At 38.5% G+C, this 21,954-nt stretch overlaps 1 protein-coding gene across 1 annotated transcript in view; it reads left to right on the forward strand.

Annotated features, from left to right (window-relative positions):
- Positions 1-18,607, forward strand: part of CNTNAP5 (contactin associated protein family member 5) — a 272,631-nt gene extending 254,024 nt beyond the window's left edge. Inside the window, exons 22-24 of the mRNA XM_021526152.3 lie at positions 4,224-4,442; positions 9,554-9,625; positions 10,615-18,607. Coding sequence (XP_021381827.2) covers positions 4,224-4,442; positions 9,554-9,625; positions 10,615-10,811 — 488 coding nt within the window. The 3' untranslated portion in view covers positions 10,812-18,607. The remainder of the gene's footprint in view (positions 1-4,223; positions 4,443-9,553; positions 9,626-10,614) is intronic.
- The last annotated feature ends 3,347 nt before the right edge of the window (positions 18,608-21,954 follow it).

A 21,954-nucleotide genomic window follows, 5' to 3' on the forward strand; every position in this document is an offset into this window, starting at 1 on the left:
AATTGCAACAAAACAAATCCAAGCTCATTGAGCTTGTCTGGGCATTCTGTTCATTCCTGGGGAGCCTCATGAGAAGTGCTGTTACTTTGCTCTGGGTGTTCCTGGCTTTTTCAGAAGTGCTTGGGAGGGGCAGTGAGTGCCTGAAGCCAGTCCCATGTTCACATTCATCCTTTGATTAAGTAAGAGTCAAACTGGTTGACTTCAGCTATAACCAGGAAAACCTTACGTGGTTTTTACTCCACTGTCTTTGTGGCAGACTGACACCAGGAAATGAGATTATTCCAAAGTTGTATTTTTGGGTTAAACCAAGATACACTTTCTGCCCTTTCTAACTGGATGATTAATGTCAGCAATGTTTACTGAGATTGTTGATGGACACAGCAGCACATTTTTCAAGGTACCTGCACAGTGCCTTGTACTCAGCTCTTCTGAGATAGGGGCAGTGTGTGGAGACTACAAGTGTCTTTTATCTCAAGGTCATGGCTTCAAATCTGGTGACAGTGTCCAAGTAATCTTGCCAGTCCTGTTCAGCACCTTGGCAAAATGATGTTTAAGTTCTGAGTGACATGAAAATAATGTTTATAAGGAAATAACAAAAATATATTGAAAAATGCTTATGTCAATGTTTTACACATTGATACCTTTAGAAACAGGTATTTTACCCACTCTCCCTGCACAAAAATAACACTTTTTGATTTCTCTTTGATTCTAGTTACCTGTCCTACTTGTTATTATTTACTCTGTCAATTTTCTGTTTCATTACTGAGCAGATTGATGCTTGTTCCTAGAGAATTCTCATGGAATTCTATTCATGATGAACATTAATTTCCCATTACTGAGATATGAAGACTTAAAATTGCTTTATCTAAAATCTTAAAACAAGTGTGTTGTATGTGGCAGGGGTGTATAATGGAACAGCAGGAGAACAGGATGTCTGATTTTCTGAATAGGAATAAATTAGCACATAAGTTATGCTGATACATATAATATTGATACAATCTATAAAGTTTAAAGAATACAACCACATTTAGGCTTAATCCTCATTATCATGGAAAGTACTGTAAATACATGGAAAACCAAAATAAACCTTGCTGAGCTGTGGCATTGCAGACAGCTTCCAGGGATCATCTACAGGACCTAACAAGAAGCCAGGCCAACTTATGCACAGCTCAGTAGATAAAGCTTAAAAATTACTTCCTAAATGTAGGGGTAAACTTAATTTGTGGAGAATGAGCAGTTTAATTACTAAAAGCTGAAAAAGATTGCCTTCTTATTCTCCATGTAGAAATTAGCCAAAATAACTTATTCTCCAATGCTGGGAACAGAAATGAAATGCTAAAATGTCAGAAGATCAAACCAAGCCATCAGCAGCAATTCTGTGTGATTTTCCAGACCACTGAAATGCGTGGAAAAATTCCCAGCATTGCCAGGTCAGTGGAAGGCCACTGAAGTTACTTGTGACCTTGGCTGCAGCACAGACCATAGAACTTCACCGAGCTGCTTTTCTCGCTGAGCACTGTATCATGTAGTGAAAACACCTTTTGGAAAAACATTTTATTGTGATGCAAAACCTCCAAAGGACAGAAAGTTCTTTCATAAGCCTTTCATAGAGCAAACCGTGTCATAATCACAGATTTACATTATCCTCTGAAGAATTCAGAGGGCAGCACAAGTCATTCACAACCAAGTTGTGCAGCTTTCTTGTTGAGAGCAGGGGGAGTCCTCCTTTCTGACAGACATTAGGCACACACCCTAAGCTGTATGATAAAGCAAACTGTATCTGTGCATGTGGAATTTTTAACAGAGGACTCTGGAGTTGGTTTTGGTTTGTTCTTTTGATTTCTTTTTCTTCCAAATTTCAAAGTCTTTCAACAACAAATCTCTGAGTTCTTATTCATACAAAGCTTTCTTTGACAAAAAGCTGATGGAATTGGCCCTTAATGTAACTCTTAAAAATGCCCAGAAAAGTACTGAATCTTAGACTTTTCAAACTACTGTACCATGAGAAAGGAACACATTATTCCTTAGGCTTTACTTTTTGCACATTGGGGTAGAACAGAGAAACTTAGATTGCCTGGTTATAAAAGATAGTAACCAATTCACCTTTTGTGTCAGCTAAGAAAACAATAAAGGCTGAGAGCAGGAATGTTTACGAAGGGTTTTATAAATTCAACAAAGATGGCAAATACAGTAAATTAGTCTTTTAGTCTATATAAGCCTTCTTGCAGGAACTTGGAAGCAATTCTTTGTCTGTTTTATAACATCTCAGCCAAAATCTCATTAAAAATCTGAATGCAGGCAATTCCTACGTACTCTCAGAAGAGCAAATGTGAACTTCTGCAAGATTGCAGGTTTTCCAGTGGCAAAGCCTCACTGTATCCCTTCCCATCTCACAGCTCAGAGGCTGTGCCCCTGACAGCTCTGCAAACTGAGCATTTCTCCTGGAAGGCCCCTGGGAGAGCAAGCTGGTACTGTACCTTGCTGTGCCGAGAAACAGCCACACTCCTCTGTGCTATACTTCCACAAAGACACTCAAACATAATTAGAAATCTGTCTTGGCTTATTCCCTCTGGGTTCATGGAATAATAGTCACAGAACTTGAGCACAAAATAATGTGTGATTTGGGCTGGCTTTTCTTCTGTATTTTCTTGTGCAAAAAAAAAAAAAAAATATTTATATAATTAAAATAGTAATATCAGTTTTGAGAGAAGGCTTTTATTTTTCCTAAATTCTGACCGCTTGTAGAACCATTGTATTTGAATAATAATGAAAAACTTGGACCTTATTTTAAAATTTAGCATCTTACTCTTTCAAGATTTGAAAACCAACTTGAAAAGCTAGAAACCCTTATTTCCCAATGCCATTGGAAGTATTCCAAAAATTTTCAGTGCTAGAAGTTGGGTTTTTTGTTGTTAGCAGGTATTTTTAAGACTTTTAATAGGTTTTGATACTGTGTCTGTGTGCATTTGTAGGCTTTTTCTTGTTTGATTGACCTAAATATAAAGTGCATGATGTTTGAGACCTCTGAGCAGCATGAATTTCAATTTCTGGAAAGTAAATAATGTGAGTTTGGAGAAAATAGAAAATGGCTTCACTGTCCACTGTCCTTCTCTGACTTTCCCAAACAGTCTTTGATTTTAAAACTTTAATATAAAACCTTTTGGAACTAAATTTTTTACTGTGAAGGTGGAACATTGGAACAAGCTGCCCAAAAAAAGTTATGAATTCTCATCCCTGGAAATGTTCAAGGCCAGCTTGGATGGGACCCTGAGCATCCAGGTCTAATAAGAGGTGTGCCTGCCCATGGCAGGGGCTTGGAATGAGTTGATCTCTAAGGTCGCTTCCAAACCAAGCCATTCTATGATTATATAAAAAAACCCTTGCATTTGATTTGCTTTCTCTTTGTGAAATTTAGCTGAACACATACCAACAGATAATTTATTTGTGCTATTTTATTTACAGGCTGGAAAATAACACAATGATATTTGTTTTAATTTTGATTTAGATAAGAAAAGGTATATTTTTACTCTTTATTTTATTAGTGAAAAAGGGCTAGTAGAGTGAGAGCCTGTCTAATAACTAGGAAGATTCCTAGGAATTCTGATAGTAAAAAAAGTAGTAACATGAATAGGTGCTTCAGAAGAGTTAACCTCTGAAGAAGGATGGGAAGCTGAGGTAACAAGCCATTCAGTGACAGGCCACATAAAGCATTTTATGACAGAAAACAGAGCAGGTTCTTTCATCTGAAGAGTAGAGGAGGCAGAATGCCTTGAAGGTATGGTCCATATATGTGTAACTGGTGCTGTTAGCAGATGCAAAAAAAAGATTAAAGAGATGAGCCCCAGAATTCTATGGTATTTAGTGTTGATACTTTATTAGTAGTAGTATTATTATTTATGCTACTGTTGTTTTTGTTGTTATTGTTGTGGTTAGTAAACATGATATGCTAGATATTGTCCTTTAGTAGAGAAAATGGATGAATGTAAAAATGCAGTGCAGGCTTACATGTGCAAGACAATTCAAGGTAAGTAGCATAATAGAGAAAAGACTTTTGGAACCTCATGGGTCAGGCCAGGGAGGACTTATAGGCTGCTGAAGGAGAACCTGAACAGTTGAAATTGTATCGTAGATGTAAAAGGGGTGGGTAAGGCAAAAGAGGATTCATTTTCTTAATGCCTTCCTAAAACAGTCCATTGCCAGAGTGTTTTTCTGTTGCACTGCAGACAGTTTGTCCCTGGACCCTGAAGTCTCCAAGGCAAATGCCTATGGTTTCACTGGCTGCCTGTCCTCTGTCCAGTACAACCACATCTCTCCCCTGAAAGCTGCCTTGCGCCATCCCAGCATTGCTCCCGTGACTGTCAGAGGTTCCTTGACAGAATCCAACTGTGCATCCATGATGGAAGCTGACGTGAACACAGCAACCACAATATATTCCTCATCAGGTATGTCCTGCTGGGAGGGCACTGGTGAGTGTAAAGGACACTGCAGAGTGGGGTTTCCTTCCTTTTTGCTGTAATGCAATTGTGACAGTGTGAATAGTAGAACTGGGAAGTTCCCTTTTCTCTCAGAATCAGGAGTGTTGAGGATGAGCATCACTATTAGCCAAGGCCCCTTTAAAAGTCATTGTTCTGAAACAATGTTTTCAGACTAAGTTCCTGGATTGCCTAAAAGATGCCCACCCAGAACAAACAAAAAAAGCTGTAGTGGAAAAGCTTTGAAAGTTTGGTTATGCACCTGACTTGTCATTCCTACCCACTCCAGAGAATTCCAGTGCTGCAGATCTCAAAGGAGAACAGAAATGTTACACAGATCCTGTATTCTAGCGGTGATAAAGCAATAGAAGTCATATTAAAAAAAAAAAAAAAATTCAAATTTGTTCCCACCCTAACAGAAATGAGCAAAAATTCTTGTACAAACCCCTTGGCATGTGTGACTTCCACTGAATGCTTGTACTTCATTCTCTTAGACTAAAGAGAGGGAGCACTACTTGAGCAGTACCAGCAAGATGATCCCAATGTTTGTGTATCTTTTGCAATCCTGAAGCTGTCCTCTGGGAATCTGAAGTATTTTGCATATGTGAATTTGTATGCAGAGAAGGAAACTGAGAGCAGCTGGAAGTATTGTCACCATGAACAGGGACTAAGTTGCTGCTTTAGTCACCAGTGGATGTGGCAGAATTCTTAATGACCCAAAAAGGGTACAAATTAAAGGCTGCTTTTTTGCCCCTTGACCTATAAAGTTACTTTCTCCTTTTTGATAAATAATAAAACTCTGGTTTAGATCATAATACAATTCCTTTCACATTTGTGCTTACATCAAATCCCCATTTCCTGCAGCTTCTGCCTAAGACATTCAGCAGAAAACAAATGATGTTATTAGCATTCTGCATAGGAAAGAGGCTGCTGATTACTCTGGAGAGTGGCTGCCAGTGTGCATGTGCTTCTCCCCAGCCCCCCACTTCCTTCTCACTGCCTTGAGTTGTCTGAAGTGTCTGCTCTGATGCACAGACAAATGTGTCTTGTGAGTCCTGAATGGGCAATGATACTGAAAATATGAACTCTTTGCCCTGTGATCTGTCACCTCAATGATATAATTTTTCTAAGGAGTTTCAAAAGCAGTAAAACCTGAGGCTCAGAACTTCAGGGCAGAACACAGAGCAGAGCATTCGAACTTAAATATTTAAAGCATACAATCAGTTTCAGTCTATTGTTAAGGTTAAGCACTGTTGCCTCAGAAATGCAGAATTATTATAAAAACTCATGCCTGTCTTGGTACTCTGTGCTCTAAAATATGATTTCCTCTCAATGTGATAAATTATCTGACATTCCAGTCTCACTATTCACACTGGATTTGATTAAAGCCTGAATAAGATCTTTAGAACAAGTGAGCTCTGAAGACTTTGTGTCTTTATATGCTAAAGAAAAGGCAATGGGTGGTTGATTCTTGTTGAAAAAAATTCTAATTTGTAGCAAATTATAATTTCTATAGATGTACTTGAGTATTACATTTTTACATGCAAAGGACACATTTTAAGAAATAAAAAAGAAAACAGAGTCAAGGATTAACTTTCAAATTCAGTGCTCATATCTCAATTCATCACTTCCAATTTCTCATTATTGAATGTCTGAGAAGAAAAATAGAACTTCAAAGGAGGCTGTACATGTCTGTGTCGATATTCTAATGTGCAGATACAACAAAAAAGCCCACTAGGAAAACTCTTTAAGTGTGTGAAAAAAGCTTTCTATATTTATAACTTGAAAACAATTGAATCTGTTTCCTTCAGAAAGGAATACTCGTGTTCAAAAAAGTTTCCTCGCAGACAGATATGGAATAAAATCCATTCACACAGTTATCTGAACACACTTTTTCTGATGAGGAAGCACAAAATGAGAGGTGACTTACTGTGGTTTTCGATATTTAACAAAGATCTGCAGATCACCTTCCTCTCTGAGGCATTATTATTTTGAACTCTGTATTGATGGTATAGAGATAACAAACTTTTCCTGTGGTATTTTTTCTTAATATTAAACTGCTGTAAAAAATACAGAGACGATTCAGCTGTGTGAATGGTGGAGTCTTGAGCTGCCTGTCCTCTGAGAGCAGCTCTTCAATCATTTAAAGTAAAAAATGGGAGATACTTTCATAAGTCTGGAACTACACAGAAAAGATTTCAGGTCTGAAAGTCACCTGAAACAGTGAAGTTCTGTCTCACTGTGCTAATTGTGCTGAAGCTGGTATATCCAAACAAGCTCTGACTGGTTAGGGATATGCCAGGACAGCCTTGGCTGTAGGAGCTATGAGATGGTGAACTTGATCCTCAGAGGAAGGAAAAAAGGCAGAAATGCATGATGGCAACCAATGACCTTCTCATGGACCTGCTGGGAAGAATCCCACAGGATACAGTCTTGGTAAGAAGAGTGGTGTGAGGCTCAGAGAGGTTGTAAAGTCTTCGTCCTTGGATATATTCAAAACCCAGATGGATACACTCTGAAAAACTTGCTCTAACAGACTTGGATTTGAGTAGGGGTTTGGACTAGATGATTTCTGGGGAGCCTTGTGAGATCAGCAGGGTTTCCAACCTCAGTGAATCAAGCTGTAATACCATCAGTTTTATCTAAAAGGAGGAGGAGGTCCTGTTGAGGTCTTAGATGAGATCCAGTATTGCTATTCCTTGGCTTAGAGTATATTGTCTTCCCACTGGAGATGGCTCTGCTATTACAGACCATCTGCTGCACTGTAACAAACCTTCCTCTCCTTGTATCCTGATTTTATTTCTCAGGCAAAATATAGTTCCTGGGGCTTGTGGCTTGTGAACAGCTCCATTCTGAAACTGCTCTTCAGCATTTGTTCTGGTTTCTTCTCAGTGCTTAAATTCCAGTAACCAAAAAATAGTGGAGTGCTGATTGCATTAGGTGTCAATCTTAAATAATCTTTTAGGCACAAGTAACATCTTACATAATTTTTAATTTAAAAAATTATTTCATGCTTTTTCATACATAGTTAATAATTTTTCATTACTCTTTTTGACTAGTGCCATGCACTGGCACCAGTTGTGATTTTTTTTCTCTAGTACAGGAGAACTGTTATAGAAAAGATGTAAATTTTTAATTGTCACTGAATTCACTGGCTTCAGCTGAGGGATGGGGTAAAAAATATCTCACCAAACTTCCATTATCTAACTCATCTTCAGTCTGAAATAATGAATGCTCTCCTCTTCTAGTTTGTGAAAATAAGTGAGTCACACTATTAATCTTAGATTATATAGATATAAAATAACTGAAGGTTGTTCTCCTCTTTCACTAAATTAAAAAAATACTAATTTTGATTTATATTATTCATGTATACTGAAAAATAAAGTGAGATGAATTTAATGATGTACAAAATTATTACTAAGTGTGATCTAATTTTGAATTTGGCCCTGTTTGAGCTTATGATCAGAGGCCTGAGATTAAGCTAAATAACCCCAGATTTCCTTTCCAGTCTAACCTTTTCTATGATGCATTCTATGCTTGTGTATAAAAGTATATTTTTATTCCTGTTCCTGTCCCACAAATGAAGCATTGTCATGACTATTCCTTTCTTGGGAATGTCTCTCTGTGCACACAAGAACTTGTCAATAGGTTTCAAGCTGAGGGTTCAGGTCTGGGATTGGTGATTGCCATTCATGTGGGAATGGGTGTACTGGAGGGGTTCAGTTGGGCCCAGAAGTCCCTTTTTTAGCTCAGTTAGAGGACTGCATCTTTTCAGTAGGAGTGTGATTGAGCAGAAATCCTTCCATCCCTAAAACTTGCAAGGAGAGATACAATTTTTAAAACATCAAAGCCTCTTTTAGGCTCATGTCTTTGCACCCTCTGGGGCTGGTATCAGTGACATAGATGAGAAAAAAGTGTCCCCTTTAATAACCTAAATAGTCCAAAACGGTGGTTTTGATTCAGTATTATGATTCAGAGTGTCTTAATGCACATGAAGCAACATGAAATTGTTCCTTGCTTCAATAAAAAAACATCCTCTTCAGCAATGGCATGCCAAAATGGGGCTAGGTCTGTTACTAAGGTGAGGATGTTCAATTATAATAAACCTTGCAACACAAAATTTCTCAGACTTCCACCTTTTGCATCAGAATGCTCAGTTTGGCAGAGCATTACACAGTAGATAGCAGAGACGGTGATCCCTGACATGTACATTCTCTGTATGATAGCCTGGAGGCTTGTAAAAAGGAGAGACACACAAATATGAATCCTTCAAAGGAAAGGGTACGCTGAAGAGAAAAGAATAATGTGAAGGTGCAAAAAAGCTGGATTCAGCTAGCAGTAGAAAACAGGGCATCTTCTGAAACACGCCAGACTAAAAAGTCTACTGCTCTAACTCCACTGACATCAGGAAGGCCTTGACCTGTCAGATTTGGATGTGAATTTGACTCAAATAGCTGACATGCTGTTTCAGTGTTTCTATGACAGTCATTTAGAGAACTCAAACATCAAAGAGCCTTTAACATGAGTTAATTTCTGATCACAACCATTGCATTTCTGTAACAGAGATAAAAACATCCCTTCCAAGAAGCTGTCCCAAGCAGAGATTGCTTCTCTTCATGGGATTGAATTCAAGTTGTATGTCTCATCTATAAGGATAGGTCAGATAAAAATCTGCCTTGCCTCCCTTTCTTTTGGCTTCTTTCTGGTATCATTCCTTAGGTAACAACAAAAAAGATAATAATACATCTCTGACTGAGAAAAGCTCCCAATAGACTGTTTAGTTGAAATGTCTCTGATTCTTCTGGTGAACTGAAGCAACACTTTCAGCTGCTAGTGTGAAACTTTCTGTTTCTTTTTAAATATACCCTTAATAGAATTTGCTCCTGAAGGTGTAGAAGAAAATTGTTCTGCAAACTCACTTTATTTTTCAGACCCTTCTGGTTCAGTTCTCCAATCCCCCAAATTACATCTTCTGAAAACAGATAGAATTCATGAGAGCAAGAGGATACTTCTGTCTAAGCCACAGGGAAAATGAACAGTTGATACAGAAAATAAGTTCTCTTTTGTTTAACCAACTGCAGATCCTTTTGGGAAGACAGATGAAAGAGAACCTCTCACCAATGCAGTCAGAAGTGATTCAGCTGTGATTGGAGGTAACTTCATTTTAAAGACTACAGTCAAAACATAATTCTCTCAAGGCAAAAATCTAGGAGACTTTAAATCTGTGCTCCACAAAATCTAGTCCAAGGGGGTTTTTTGTAATCTGAAGCAGGTCTTGTATCTGCTCTATTTGTTAGCACGTATCTCTGTCAAGCTACCTAGATAAGCAACTGCATTGTGGATTATTGTGGTCACACATGGATCATCAGGAACCTGAATCTCCTAAAATACGACTGAATTCTTTCTGCCTGCCTGCTTGAGCAGGGGATCTGGACAAGATGATCTCCAGAGGTTCCAGGTGTTCTCTGATTCCATGTGAGTCTGTGTTCTAAGACCTAGCTAAGTAGCAATTTTTTTACACACTGCCCTGGTGAATACTTTGCAGAGTATTCACATATCTTGTATTTCCTGAGCTCTCTCTTTGGAATCTGGTGGTGTAGTAGAACTCACCAGGTCATATGGAAGTATTTATATACTGGAGAACATTGTCCTCAAAATTTCATGTATGGTTTTAATTTTCCTGTAATGACCTGGAAGACATCTCTGTTTGTTTTATAGCATGACCTGTAGTGAGATGCCTTTGATAAGATCTAGAAGCTATAAACCAAAATGTACAGGGCTCGTGCAAAGTTTCCAGAGATAACACAGAAGAAAATAAGACAAGAGCAGGAATTATTGTGAGCAGATCTAGTGTTTTAAAAGCAAACACACTAACTTTATTTCCAGTGAAAGCATAATTTTACAGAAATTAGGTGTCAATACATATCAATACATGCTCTATTTTTGGAGTTCTTAAAGTGACAAAATAGAAATAAAAACTACCAGAGAGGGTTTAATAGATGCATATGGTTGTGTATGGACTGAGATGAACTGATCTATTGTACCAACTAGCTGCTGTGCAGTGGTAACACATTTTTGAGGTAACTGAGCCTTTTCTTTTGGTTTTCACTCTTTCTGTCCTCCCTTTTTTACCCCTTTACAGGTGTAATAGCAGTTGTGATATTCATCATCTTTTGCATCATTGCCATAATGAGCAGATTCCTCTATCAACACAAACAAGCACATCGAAATAGCCAGAAAAAGGAGAAGGAATACCCAGAAAATCTTGAGAGCTCCTTTAAAGCTGACATTGACTTGCAAAACACAGTGAGCGAGTGCAAACGGGAATATTTTATCTGATGGACAATGCAATTTCTTCTTACTCTTCTTCCCCTAACCTCCCTTTCTTTATTCCTTTTCCCTTCCTTTTTGAATTTTTTTTATTTTTTTTTTTCTTTTTTAACACTCATTTTTTTGCTAGCTTCTTTTTCATTTGGAAAAGACCGCCCTGCACAGGAAACACTGAGAACAATCACAGTGCCTCATTCTCTGCACAAGAACCTGGCAATCACAGTTTACTTCTGCAGCTCAAGAGACCTGTTATCCCATCCTACACAAAATAAGATCAACATGCACACCTGGTTTCTGCTGTCAGTTCTTCAATGTTTCAAAGTCCCTACATTTATTTGTTGTCATCTTTTCTCTGGAGCCATTTAAGTCATTGCTTTTACACTAGAGCTGGACAATGTAAAGTACAGGTAAAGTAGCTGAACACATAGCTCTGCAGATACTGGGACAGGATAGAGGGAAAGAATGAGATCAAAACACCTGATTTATTTCACGGGCTCATTCACAATAATCATAAAGAACCAGCCAAATTTTCAAATGTTACCAATTGATATATTGTCTATTGATTTAAATGGTGTTAAGTTAATTTGTACCAGTCGAAAAGCTGGTATGACATAAAGGAAAATAAAACTGTCCTCATTAAGATCCTTCCCCCAACCTCCTGTCCTTTTACTGTAACTTTTAGGCTTCTCAGTACTTTTCCAACAATATATGTATCAACAATAAATATCATTCCCATGCACCTCTTTCACCTCCATCTCATAAGGCTGGCTACGTAGGCCCAGCATACACTAGTATAACCCTAGCTGAAGCATGGAAAATAGTAGCTTGAATCTCCAAGGGGTTTAGGAAGCTGCTAGGACTTAGGTGCTCTATATTTGTCTGAAATTTTAGAAATGCAGCATATGCCTGTTCATGCCACATGGAGGATTATCACACACTGAGGTTAAACGCTGTTGCCACTGTGGAAAAGAAAAAGAACATAGATGAGAAAAAAAAAACCAAAATAGTTTAATCTTTAACATGACTCACACCTTCTGCCAGCTCTTCTGAAAAAAGAAAAAAGAAATCTTACTACTCAAAAAAAACCTCCCAAAACTACATGAAATATTGATTGGTATTTCCTGCTTGTAGAAATTGGAATAACTACTCCAAAACTAAATAGAGAGGGGTCTGAGGTCATGTCTAAAAAGATGAATATTTGATAAACTGTCTTTATAAGGAAGAACATTACAGAAACAAAGAGATCCCAAAGACTCTACTTCAAATTAATCTTCACTCCTTTTCTTTAAAGTCTTCTGTCCTTTCCTGATTGGGAGCACTACTGAAGAATCAAGTTCTGCCCATTTTACTTGTGCTGCATGGTTATAGTGTGAGGATGAAAAACCTCCTTTTCAACCACAAACATCCTAAGGGTAAGAAATGAAGGAGTCCCAGCCAGTGAGGTTTTGAACACCCTGCTGCCTTTGCAGGGCTTCTAAAGAGGATGTAGAATTTGCTGGTGGTAGAATTAAGCCTGAAGTTAAGAGGAAGAAAAATCTTATTCATTGCAATACTCTTGATTTAACTTGAGACAAGTGATTGTGAAGCTAAATCTCCTTCTTTGCCCTGTACAGCCATCCTGGGGTTTCCACACACAGTGGTTCTTTTTACATAGATTAAAAATTAAAGAATCCCAGTATGAATCATTAACTCACAGCAAACTAGAGATGAGTTTACACTTGCAACAGGTGCTGTTTTTCTAGGCAGTCCATTGGAAAGGTACGTAGATGTTTATTCGAGTTTTTTGTATTGAGTTTGTTTATAGAGGAGAGAGCAGACAAGGAAGAATAAATAAATAAATGTATTTATTTGGATATGGTGATTCTTTACTACTTCTTTTGGAGCATTCATTCAGGGAAGAGAAAGCAGTCTTGGAGTGACATTATTCTTATGTGAAGAGGAATATGAGGCCATCCCTATAACTAGAACTTTTCACTGAGCAGCTTTATAAAACTCTCTATATTGAAACTAGTTTGGTGCCATTCTTCCTCAGCCATGGTCAGCTGCAGCTGTTTTGCCACACACTGGCTGTTTGGGTAACACATTTGACAGTGTTTCTATGTGAGGAGTATTGCAGTGACTGAGTAGCTGGGCTCTCTTTATGTTGCTTTGTCTTTGGCAGTAAAATCCTGGCAAAGCAATTATCTTTACTCTTTCTACTTTGTTTGTCGTGGCAGAAGGGAGAAGTAGGAGAGTTCCTGGGCCCCTCTGCCTATGTTTTTTCTTAAATGGCCTCTGTATGAGATCTCCCTGATGTGCTAATGTCCTTAATTGGCTACATGAAGAGTTGAATAGGAAGGTAAAACTCTGAAAATTTAGCTAGGTTGGGGTGCATCTGTAAAAAGAAGGAACTTCATATGAATGTATGCATGAGTATACAGAGATGTGCATCTATACCTGTGGTTGTACTGAGATGGGAAGATTTTTATGCTGCAGGGCTGAACAAATGAACATATTTGTATGGACTTCCAAATCAGGATGTCAAAATTATTCTTATTAAAGGTAGCTAAAATATACTAAATGAAGTACTCTAAATAGAAACTCCTTTTTATTTTTTAATGCTTTCTTTAGTGAGGACATAATTGGACTTCCTTCAATACAAGTTGAAGGCAATTAATTTTTTTTATATAAAAGAAATACAGTTTTGAAAAAAACTACTAGAGCTAAAATTCATTTTCCTTAGTTCAAATTAGAACTTTTATCCCATCTATTTGAAGCCATTTCTGCTATTTTTGTTAATGTTTCTTTTTAAAGGGTGTTTTCTCTTTTTCTTTAAGCTTTCATTCTAGATAATATTTTTAAGTAAAGCCAGAGGATAATACATTTTATACATAAATTTTCAGATTTCATTTCAGTGGAAAACCTGAGACTGTCAAAGAGTTGTTTGGAGGCATTTTTTGGGTTTTCTTCCTTCCCCAAGACAAGTTTCATAATAAAAGCAAGGGACTGTTAGAAGGATATTGTCTCTTTTTTTTCTCTTGGTAATACAATATGTAACCTATGAAAATTATTTTTGCTAGGCAGGCTGTGAAATTATGAACTATCTTAGATATGGATTTCAGCACTGCAAATTCCTGTTTTCCAGAAAAGACTTGACCAGTAACAGCCATGCTTATAAAGACTTTTAGTCATGCAGTCTGGCTGGATGCCCAGAAGGAATCTCTCTGAATGCCAGGGAAAGAAAACAAAGGAAGGCTGGATGTTAGAAAGCTAACTCCAACCAACTTGGCTGCCACCTGGGTGAAGGATAGGTTTTACAAGGAATTCAGTCTCTTGAGGATGTGGATCAATGCTTAAGTGACTAAACAAAATGAGCATTTAACTCAAATTAATTTCTGTGTCTGCTTTGCTGTGGAATGTTCTAATATACTACAAGACATTTAAATACCTTTGAAAATTGAGTCCCATTTCTCTTTTGGAAATAAAACTTTGGTCCTAAGTAAGTTACATATGGAATTGTCAGTTAGTATTTCATCTGTCCATATACACCTACAAGACAGTGTGAGTGTTTTGGTTCAATTTTTAAAATGTACACTGTTTTTATTTCTTCTTATTCTTGCCATGGCTCCATGCATAGGTTAGTGAAAAACCCAAATAAAAGACATACTTTTAACTCATATGGGCTAAGTCAGCATTCCCACCTGGGTAAATATGACTAAAAATGACACATATAGAGCTGTGTGGTTATCAAAGTGTGTTCAGTCATGATATGCCCCTGATAGTTAAGTTAAAACTATAACCAGATTACAAAAACAAGATGCTTTCTCTCAGCTTTATTTTGATCTAGCTATACTTAACTCATCCTATTTATCAATTGCTCAATTTTTACACTGTAGTCTAAACCCTTATTTTAATGAGATCCTTGTCTATATTAGCATTTAGCTGATCACATATTTCACATATTGGGCAAGGAGAAATCAATATATCATATTGTTTCACTATGGTGAGGGGTTATGAATCTTTTCCTAATGAAGTCAGTTATTGATTTTGCTGATGATAAGATTGAGTCCAAGACCTGTGAAGCACTTGGATATTGCTTTTATCTGAGTCTTTTGGGTTTGTTTCATTTTGCATTTGGTTTTACCAACTGCCTGTTTCACAATTGTCATCCAGTCCTGTCCCGCCCTGTCATTAGGGAGGATAGGGCAAATGTCTCTGTAAGATTTAATCCTGTAAGATTAAATTAACCCCAAGAGATGTCTTTTTTTATCCATTGATTACTGAGACAGGGTAGTCTCCTGTTAATAGAGAAGTTACTTCTAGCAGAATTTGCCTATGAATCCGAATTTTGCAATAGTTATGAAGATCCAGTAGACACATCTCCACAGGTATTACAAGTGACTTTTTGTTTTTACTGAGGTGACAGCTAGGGTCAAGGAAAGACACCTTGCATCTAAATTACTCTAAAAATTACTCTAAACATCCCTGACTAGTAAATGTATACATCTCCTTGTAGCCAAATACATGAAAATCGAGTTTCAAAGTACCACTTTGAGCCAGTGACAATCTGATCAGTAATCTGTGGAGAAGTGGATAATTCTCCTTTCAGTCAGTTCTAGATCCAACATCCATTTTTTGCCTCACATGGGAGCTTTGGCGGATAGCATACATGAAGCCAGATCCACACATTTCTGAATCTAAAGCTAACTCAGCCCTCTCAGATGCCTTTCTACATGTCTGGTGCCATTTGAGATGATACCAGGTATCTCTGCAGCTCCAGGATGGATTTAATCTCCTGTCTGTCATATCCTGGCATCTGTTAACCCAAGTAGCTATGTCTGATACTTGCTGCTTTTCAAATTATAATAAATTCCCATCCAGGATCCATAAGTGCTCAATTAAATAAATCCCTGAAAAAATAAATCCCATCTTCAGAAAAAAAATCAACCTTCCTTCTGTAAGGAAGCCAGTCAGTAGACATGCATGCTCCACTACAAATTAACAGAAATGTAGAGGAGGCAGAACCTGACATCTTTGTGGTCCCCCATCTCATGCCATCGTTGTCTGTTGCTCTCACCTAAATGAAGTTTACCCTAAACAAGACTAGTTTCAAATATTCTTCTGCACTGCTGTTTTTCACAGACACAAAGGAGTTTTTTTCTATTTTATTTTTCAGAAAGCAACACTTCGTAAAAGACTTGAACAAAGTCTGAGACCTTGTGAGTGTTATTTCAAAGCTTTCATGCAGTTTTTTAATGCCTACTTACCAAACAAGCCCAGTGATACAGTTACATCCCTGTCAAACCAAGGGCCTTAGCCAGCATCTTTAGAGGTTGGTGGGAGGCTTCTTGCCTAGCTACAGTTAGAGCTGCACCATGTTCTTGAAGTTTTTGGGTGTTTTCTTCACAGGTTGCCATCACAGCTTCACAGCATGATTTGTTCCCTTGGGTTCTGCAGTTTGATGCACTTTCTTTCCCAGTGGAAAGTTCTTCATGTCCTCTTTCAGTGTGGGCGGCCCCCTCCTCCATGTTACTTTTGTACATGAAACTTCTAAACACATTCTTCTTTTGGGTCTGAATTAGCTTTTTTCTTTGACTGTTTATTTCAAGACAGGCATATAGAGAGTTTGAATATTTCAGTGTATTGGTGCTTATTTTTGTGATCTTTTGCACTAAGTTACTCTGACAAAAAGCAGAAATTGGAAAAAAAGCACACTTTCTGGTGAATTCTTGTAATTTGTAAGCTCATTGTTTGTTGTTTGTAATGTGCTGAGTCTACAAGCCAAGCTAAGAAAGAATTAAGGCAACAGTTTGTGTTGACAGTGTCACTCCATATCTAGTTCACCTCTGTTTTCTTCATCCCTCCTTTTTCTTTAACATGTGGAGCTATCAAATTGTTGGTAGGAGTCAGAGAAGCTTGTTTCACAATTCAATTTAAGATTATGATTTTTCTCCTGGCAGTCATAGAAACCAAACTGTCAGCTGGGTGTTCAGTCAGAAGGGAGACTGCACTCCATGGTGGAAATGCAGTCACCTAGAGGTGGTGATACCTAAGAGGAAAAGAGGACATTAACAGTTCAAAATGGGGTAGTGAAGGAGGCAAAAGCTCTTGGAAAATGGACACTATTTCAAGCCATGCATGGTAACCATCAGTTGGATATGAGGCTTTCAGGTGTTTTTCAGTGGTAGGTTTTTTTTTTCCATGGAATGAATTGCTGCTGCTTAGTCTGCCAAAACATAGTCTTAATTGTTCTGATGATCAGTGTCCAGAAGTATCAGAGATGTGCTTCAAACATGGGAGAGGATTTCCAAGCTCTGGCTGATACCAGATCCAAATCTCCCCAGTTAGATTGCTGGAACTCTCCCGGGTAGCCCAAGGGAGAACTGGGGATGTTTTCCCTCAGACAATCATACCATTTAATCAAATGTTGGGTACAACAGGTGATCCAAAGAATTGTGTTTGCTTAGAGACTTTCCACTCCCTTGTTCAGGATGCTTGCACCAGCTTTTTTTCTGAAATACTGACTGCTGTTGACATTGCAACACTACTTACTTTTTGATATGCTAGTCATAACTCCCTTCACAAACTTCAGCCCACAGCCCTAAATAGAGTCCATTTGGAACTAACTCTGCATGGGAAATGATTTACTCATTTTGCATGCCCTTTACAGCTCCTTCTTGTGTCCTTCAGGCGCATCCTTTCCTGATGTGTTTTGTCATTGCTGCCAATGCAGTACCCGTATTTGTCAAGAAAGAAGATGGTTTGTTTCATAGGTAAAGCGTAGATACAGCCAGTCACAGCCTCACTTTCCATTCACAACATAGTGGAATTGAAGTTTCAGGAGCTAAGGAGAGCAAACAGGTACTTTTTTTTATTCAGACATCCAGTCATAAAAATCTCTACTCCATGATTTTTGCAAATAAAATCTGTAGCACAGACCATTATATCTAAATGATAGTGAGAACCTTAACATTGTCATACCTGACCTGCTTTGAAACCTCCTTTGTGAAAGAAACAGGAGACAGCTTCAGACCTGGTTGTAATCTTGTTTAGGTCAATGTAGATACATTACAGATTAATTTAGCCTCATATTGCTCTTGCTTTGATGATCTCCTGCAAACTGGGGCTGACATACATGAATCCAAGTCATCCCTTACTGCTGTCAACAAGAGTTGCATTCACTGAAATTGTGTTGTTTTATAGCAGAACTCTGGATAAAATGTGGGAACTTCAGCTCCACAAAGCCCATGATATGGCTTAAGTCACCCTCAGGGAAGGTTGGTCTGTGGTTGGTGTCTTGTCAATCAATTCAGGAGCTGGAAGGATTTTATGGGATTTTAATGGACAAAGGCACCCTAGAAAGAAAAAAGAAAAAAGAGAGCAAAATGGAAGCTAAGAATTTTTAATAATAAAAAATTGGTTCTTTCTACAGATGAGCCCTTCATCATTCATTTTACTTTGTTCTACTCAAGTTTTATTAAATAAATCTCTCAGAGCTCTGTTCATTTTATTAGCAAAGCAAAAAAAAGAACTTTTTTTTAATGGTTTGTCCAAGGGTAAAGCAAGAGTCTCTCAGTTACAGTAAAAAGCAAAATGGAGATTTAGATTATTCCCCTTTCACTATCTGGTTTTCTAAAGAGGATTCCACAGGACGTTGCCTCAGTCTAAGTCAGTTTTGTAGACGATGTAACATGTCTTAATACCCTGTTAAGGGATTGAAAAAATTTAGCCTTAGCTTCTTTTGTTTTCTATGGTTACTGTTGTACAGAAGAAAGACTTAAACTGTAAGTAATGTATATTTAATAAAAAAAAGACTTTTTGTATGATTTTGTGTCAAAGACAAATGCCTCCTCTTGTGTTTTTTTTTTTAATCTTCTAGCTGAATGAACATTAAAAAATGCTGATGATGGGAAGATGAATTTTCAGGTGTATACCTGTTAACTCCAAGCCAACAGACCTCACTGGATGATAGTATTGATTTATTGATTTCCAGATGGCTAAAAGTTAATGTCACAGGAAATCTGACAAAACTCATTAGTGCTGGTGGGCTGACTAGAAGGCACATCTGCAGAAACACCTTGGTTCTGGTTAGAAACCTGCCTGGTCACAGCTCTGTAGCTTTGTGCCCACGGTCACAGATGTGCACACAGCTTCTCCTCCCCAGCCTGCCATGCAGAACACCCAGTGCTTCTCTTCCTTCCATGGTCCCATCACACAGCAGCTGCACTGCTGGCTGGCACAGGGGTCACACTCAGCCTGCTGCCCTCACACGTGTCCCTGACATGAGAAATGGGACATGGCTCAGCCTCAAGGATTCTGTCTTGGCCTTAGGTGTTTGGTCTGATTATTTTTACCCCTTCCTTGGAAGCTGAACATATAAATCTTAGTCTCCTTTGAAAATCACAGTGTTTGATATTATCAACCAAGAACCAGTAAACACTGGCTGAGAAAACAGCACATCTCAGGGAGTACAAAAAGGAGCACTCTTTCAAGAGTTTCACATGCTTGGATCTGCTGCAATTTTCACCATAATCTTTTAGTACTTACATATTCTGTGTTTCAGTCAGCCAAAGATTTTCCTATTATCAGAGGAGATGTGGGTCCCCTTACATTAGGAATTTCTCTATGAGTTTTGTTTTTCCCTTTCATTTCTGGGCAGCCTGTGACCCAGAAGGGAGGATAAACAGAGCTTTGTAGTGCTGCCTGGAGATGGGCTATCTGGAGTGACAGCTTTGCAATGCCTGCTTTGGGGTTCTACAGACAGTGGTGCACAGTGCCCTTCTCATGGGGCTGATCCAGCCTAGCCCAGGCATCCCAGTCCACAGCCAGTCTTGCAGACACAGGCAGCAGAGCCATCCTACCCACAGACCCCTCCTGCTGTCCCCTTGTCCCTGGGGGCTGCAGCAGGTGGGGTTAGGTATCACCTGTCTTAGACAAAGCTTCAAGTAACAATTAATTCTACACTGTGTTGCTTTATTCAGAAACAAAAAAAATGCAAGACAGAACTATATAAATCTTTCAGACTTTCTTCATAGCTAATAAAGGTTACTGCTCTCACCTTACAAAGGTATGTAAGGACAGTATAATCTACAATTTTATTTTTAATCCAGACCTTGAAAATTAAGTTTGCATGGCTTACAGTCTGGAAATGTCAATGTTAATTGACTTTCATTTTTCTGAGTGGAGAGAGAAAAATGGTTTTCTTTAACACCTTAAGTGGGTGCTTTAGTCTCCCCCATGATTTTGGGTTGGTTTGGGCTTTTTTGTTTTGTTTTGTTTTGTTTTCAATGCATTATGCTTCTTTCTTCCTGAGTAGGAGCACAATGAGTTAAAGATATTATTCAGAGGTTACATTAAATAATTGCACTCATGTAATGGGAATGCTTATACCTATTTGGCAGACTGACAAAATTTCATATATTGCAGTTTATGGCTAGTTAGCAATGTCTGGAAGAGGGGACAAGATATCATTGTGGCTTATCATCAAATCTCCTTCCTCAGCACCTGCTCTCCTTTTCTATCATCAGGCAGAATTAAAGAAAAAAAAAAAAGCCTCTTTTGCAACTTCCACATGACTAGCAGGTGTTTTATATTACAGCTTTATTCCTTCAACCAAAGGCCCATGGGCAAATGTATCCAGGCAAATACCATTAAGTGAACGCTGCTGTGAAAGAAAGGGAGGAGCCCTGCTGGAGTCAGCTGTGGTACCTTTTTGCTTTTTCCCCACAGTGTAAGTACTAGGCAGCTGCAGTCAGTGCTTATTTTTCTGTACCTGTTGGCCTCTAAGTAATCACAAAAAGCAGCCATACAAGATCATATTTTTTTTTCCCAAACCCCATGCCGGCCATGTATTTACCTCTTCTTTCTTTCTCAAAGCCTAAATTAAATAGCTTTTGCCTCAATTTAAACCTATTACAGCTTGTCCTATTGCCAAAGCAATGGAAAGAGCAGCTCAGTGCCTTCCTGCCATGCAGCAGCCCTGTTCCTGTTTGACTATCTGAACCATCTGTTTAAGCACTCTTCTCTAACAAAATGTTCTCAGACCTCTGCAGTGATGGGGGCCAAACCACCCTGCAAACCAAAACACTGATGGGGCATCCATAGTATGATTTAAGAGTCTGCTACAAATGCTCCTGCATCAGAAAGGAGCTGCCTGGCACAGACATCAGCTCTGTTTCCTATTACTGCTGGTGCTCAGGATGGAGAAGCACCTCAGCCCCAAATGGTTAGTCAAAAATCTTCCTTTATTAGTTTATCCCATCCCCCTAAGAGGTTGCAAGCTGTTGTGAAGAAAGAGCCCCAACATCCTCTCTTCTCTGTCACTTTTTAAATGGTCTCCTCCTAGCTAGAAGCAGATTTCTGTTTCCCCCACCAACACTGCCAAGGATTCAGTAAATATTGCAATAAGAAAACTACTGCAAGAGAAAAGGATTTTTTTTTCCAGAGCAGACTGTTGTACAGGATCCTTACAATGTGATACAGAGGCTCCTCAACACCATCAAGTTAAAGAAACTGCAGAGTAAAAGGAGAGTCCAAAGGGACTTCTTGTATCTGTTAGGACAGGTGATGGTCCTGGGATCTGAAACCAAACATATCACTTTGAGACACTACTGTGAAAAAAAAAGATAATCCGTCACTCCTCAAGACCAATATTGGTTTATATGTGCATATACAAATAAATATATATACTCACTCACTCACCCACCCAATATCTATACACACACCAGAAAAAATACTTATACCAACATGTACCTATATATGGAGTATATCTATATATATTTAAATGTGTAAGCCCTCTCTGGCACATATCCCCTTCTCAGGTATTGAAAAAAAAACCCTTGATCACTATTTCTTTGGAATAAATCCCTTCCTTTAAAGCAGGAGGACTGAAGTTTGCTAAGGCAAAAGAAGTTTGCACTGCTTCTTGCCTCTTATCCCATGTGGTATTCAACATCCTAAGTCCCACTTGTTGACGGGCACAAAATACCCACAAGGCTGATGCATTTGGGAGCACAGCTCGAGAGCTGAGCTGCTGGCTGCAGGCACAGGGAGGTGAAGGGCAATACTGGCTCTGCTTTGACTCTCAGTGACACGTGGGGTTAGTGTGGTGTGTGCCTGATGAAACTGAAACTTGGGGATACTGAGGACAATTAATGAACATATTATGATCCAC

This window comes from Lonchura striata, chromosome 8 (genome assembly GCF_046129695.1).
Source record: "Lonchura striata isolate bLonStr1 chromosome 8, bLonStr1.mat, whole genome shotgun sequence".
NCBI lineage: Eukaryota > Metazoa > Chordata > Aves > Passeriformes > Estrildidae > Lonchura > Lonchura striata.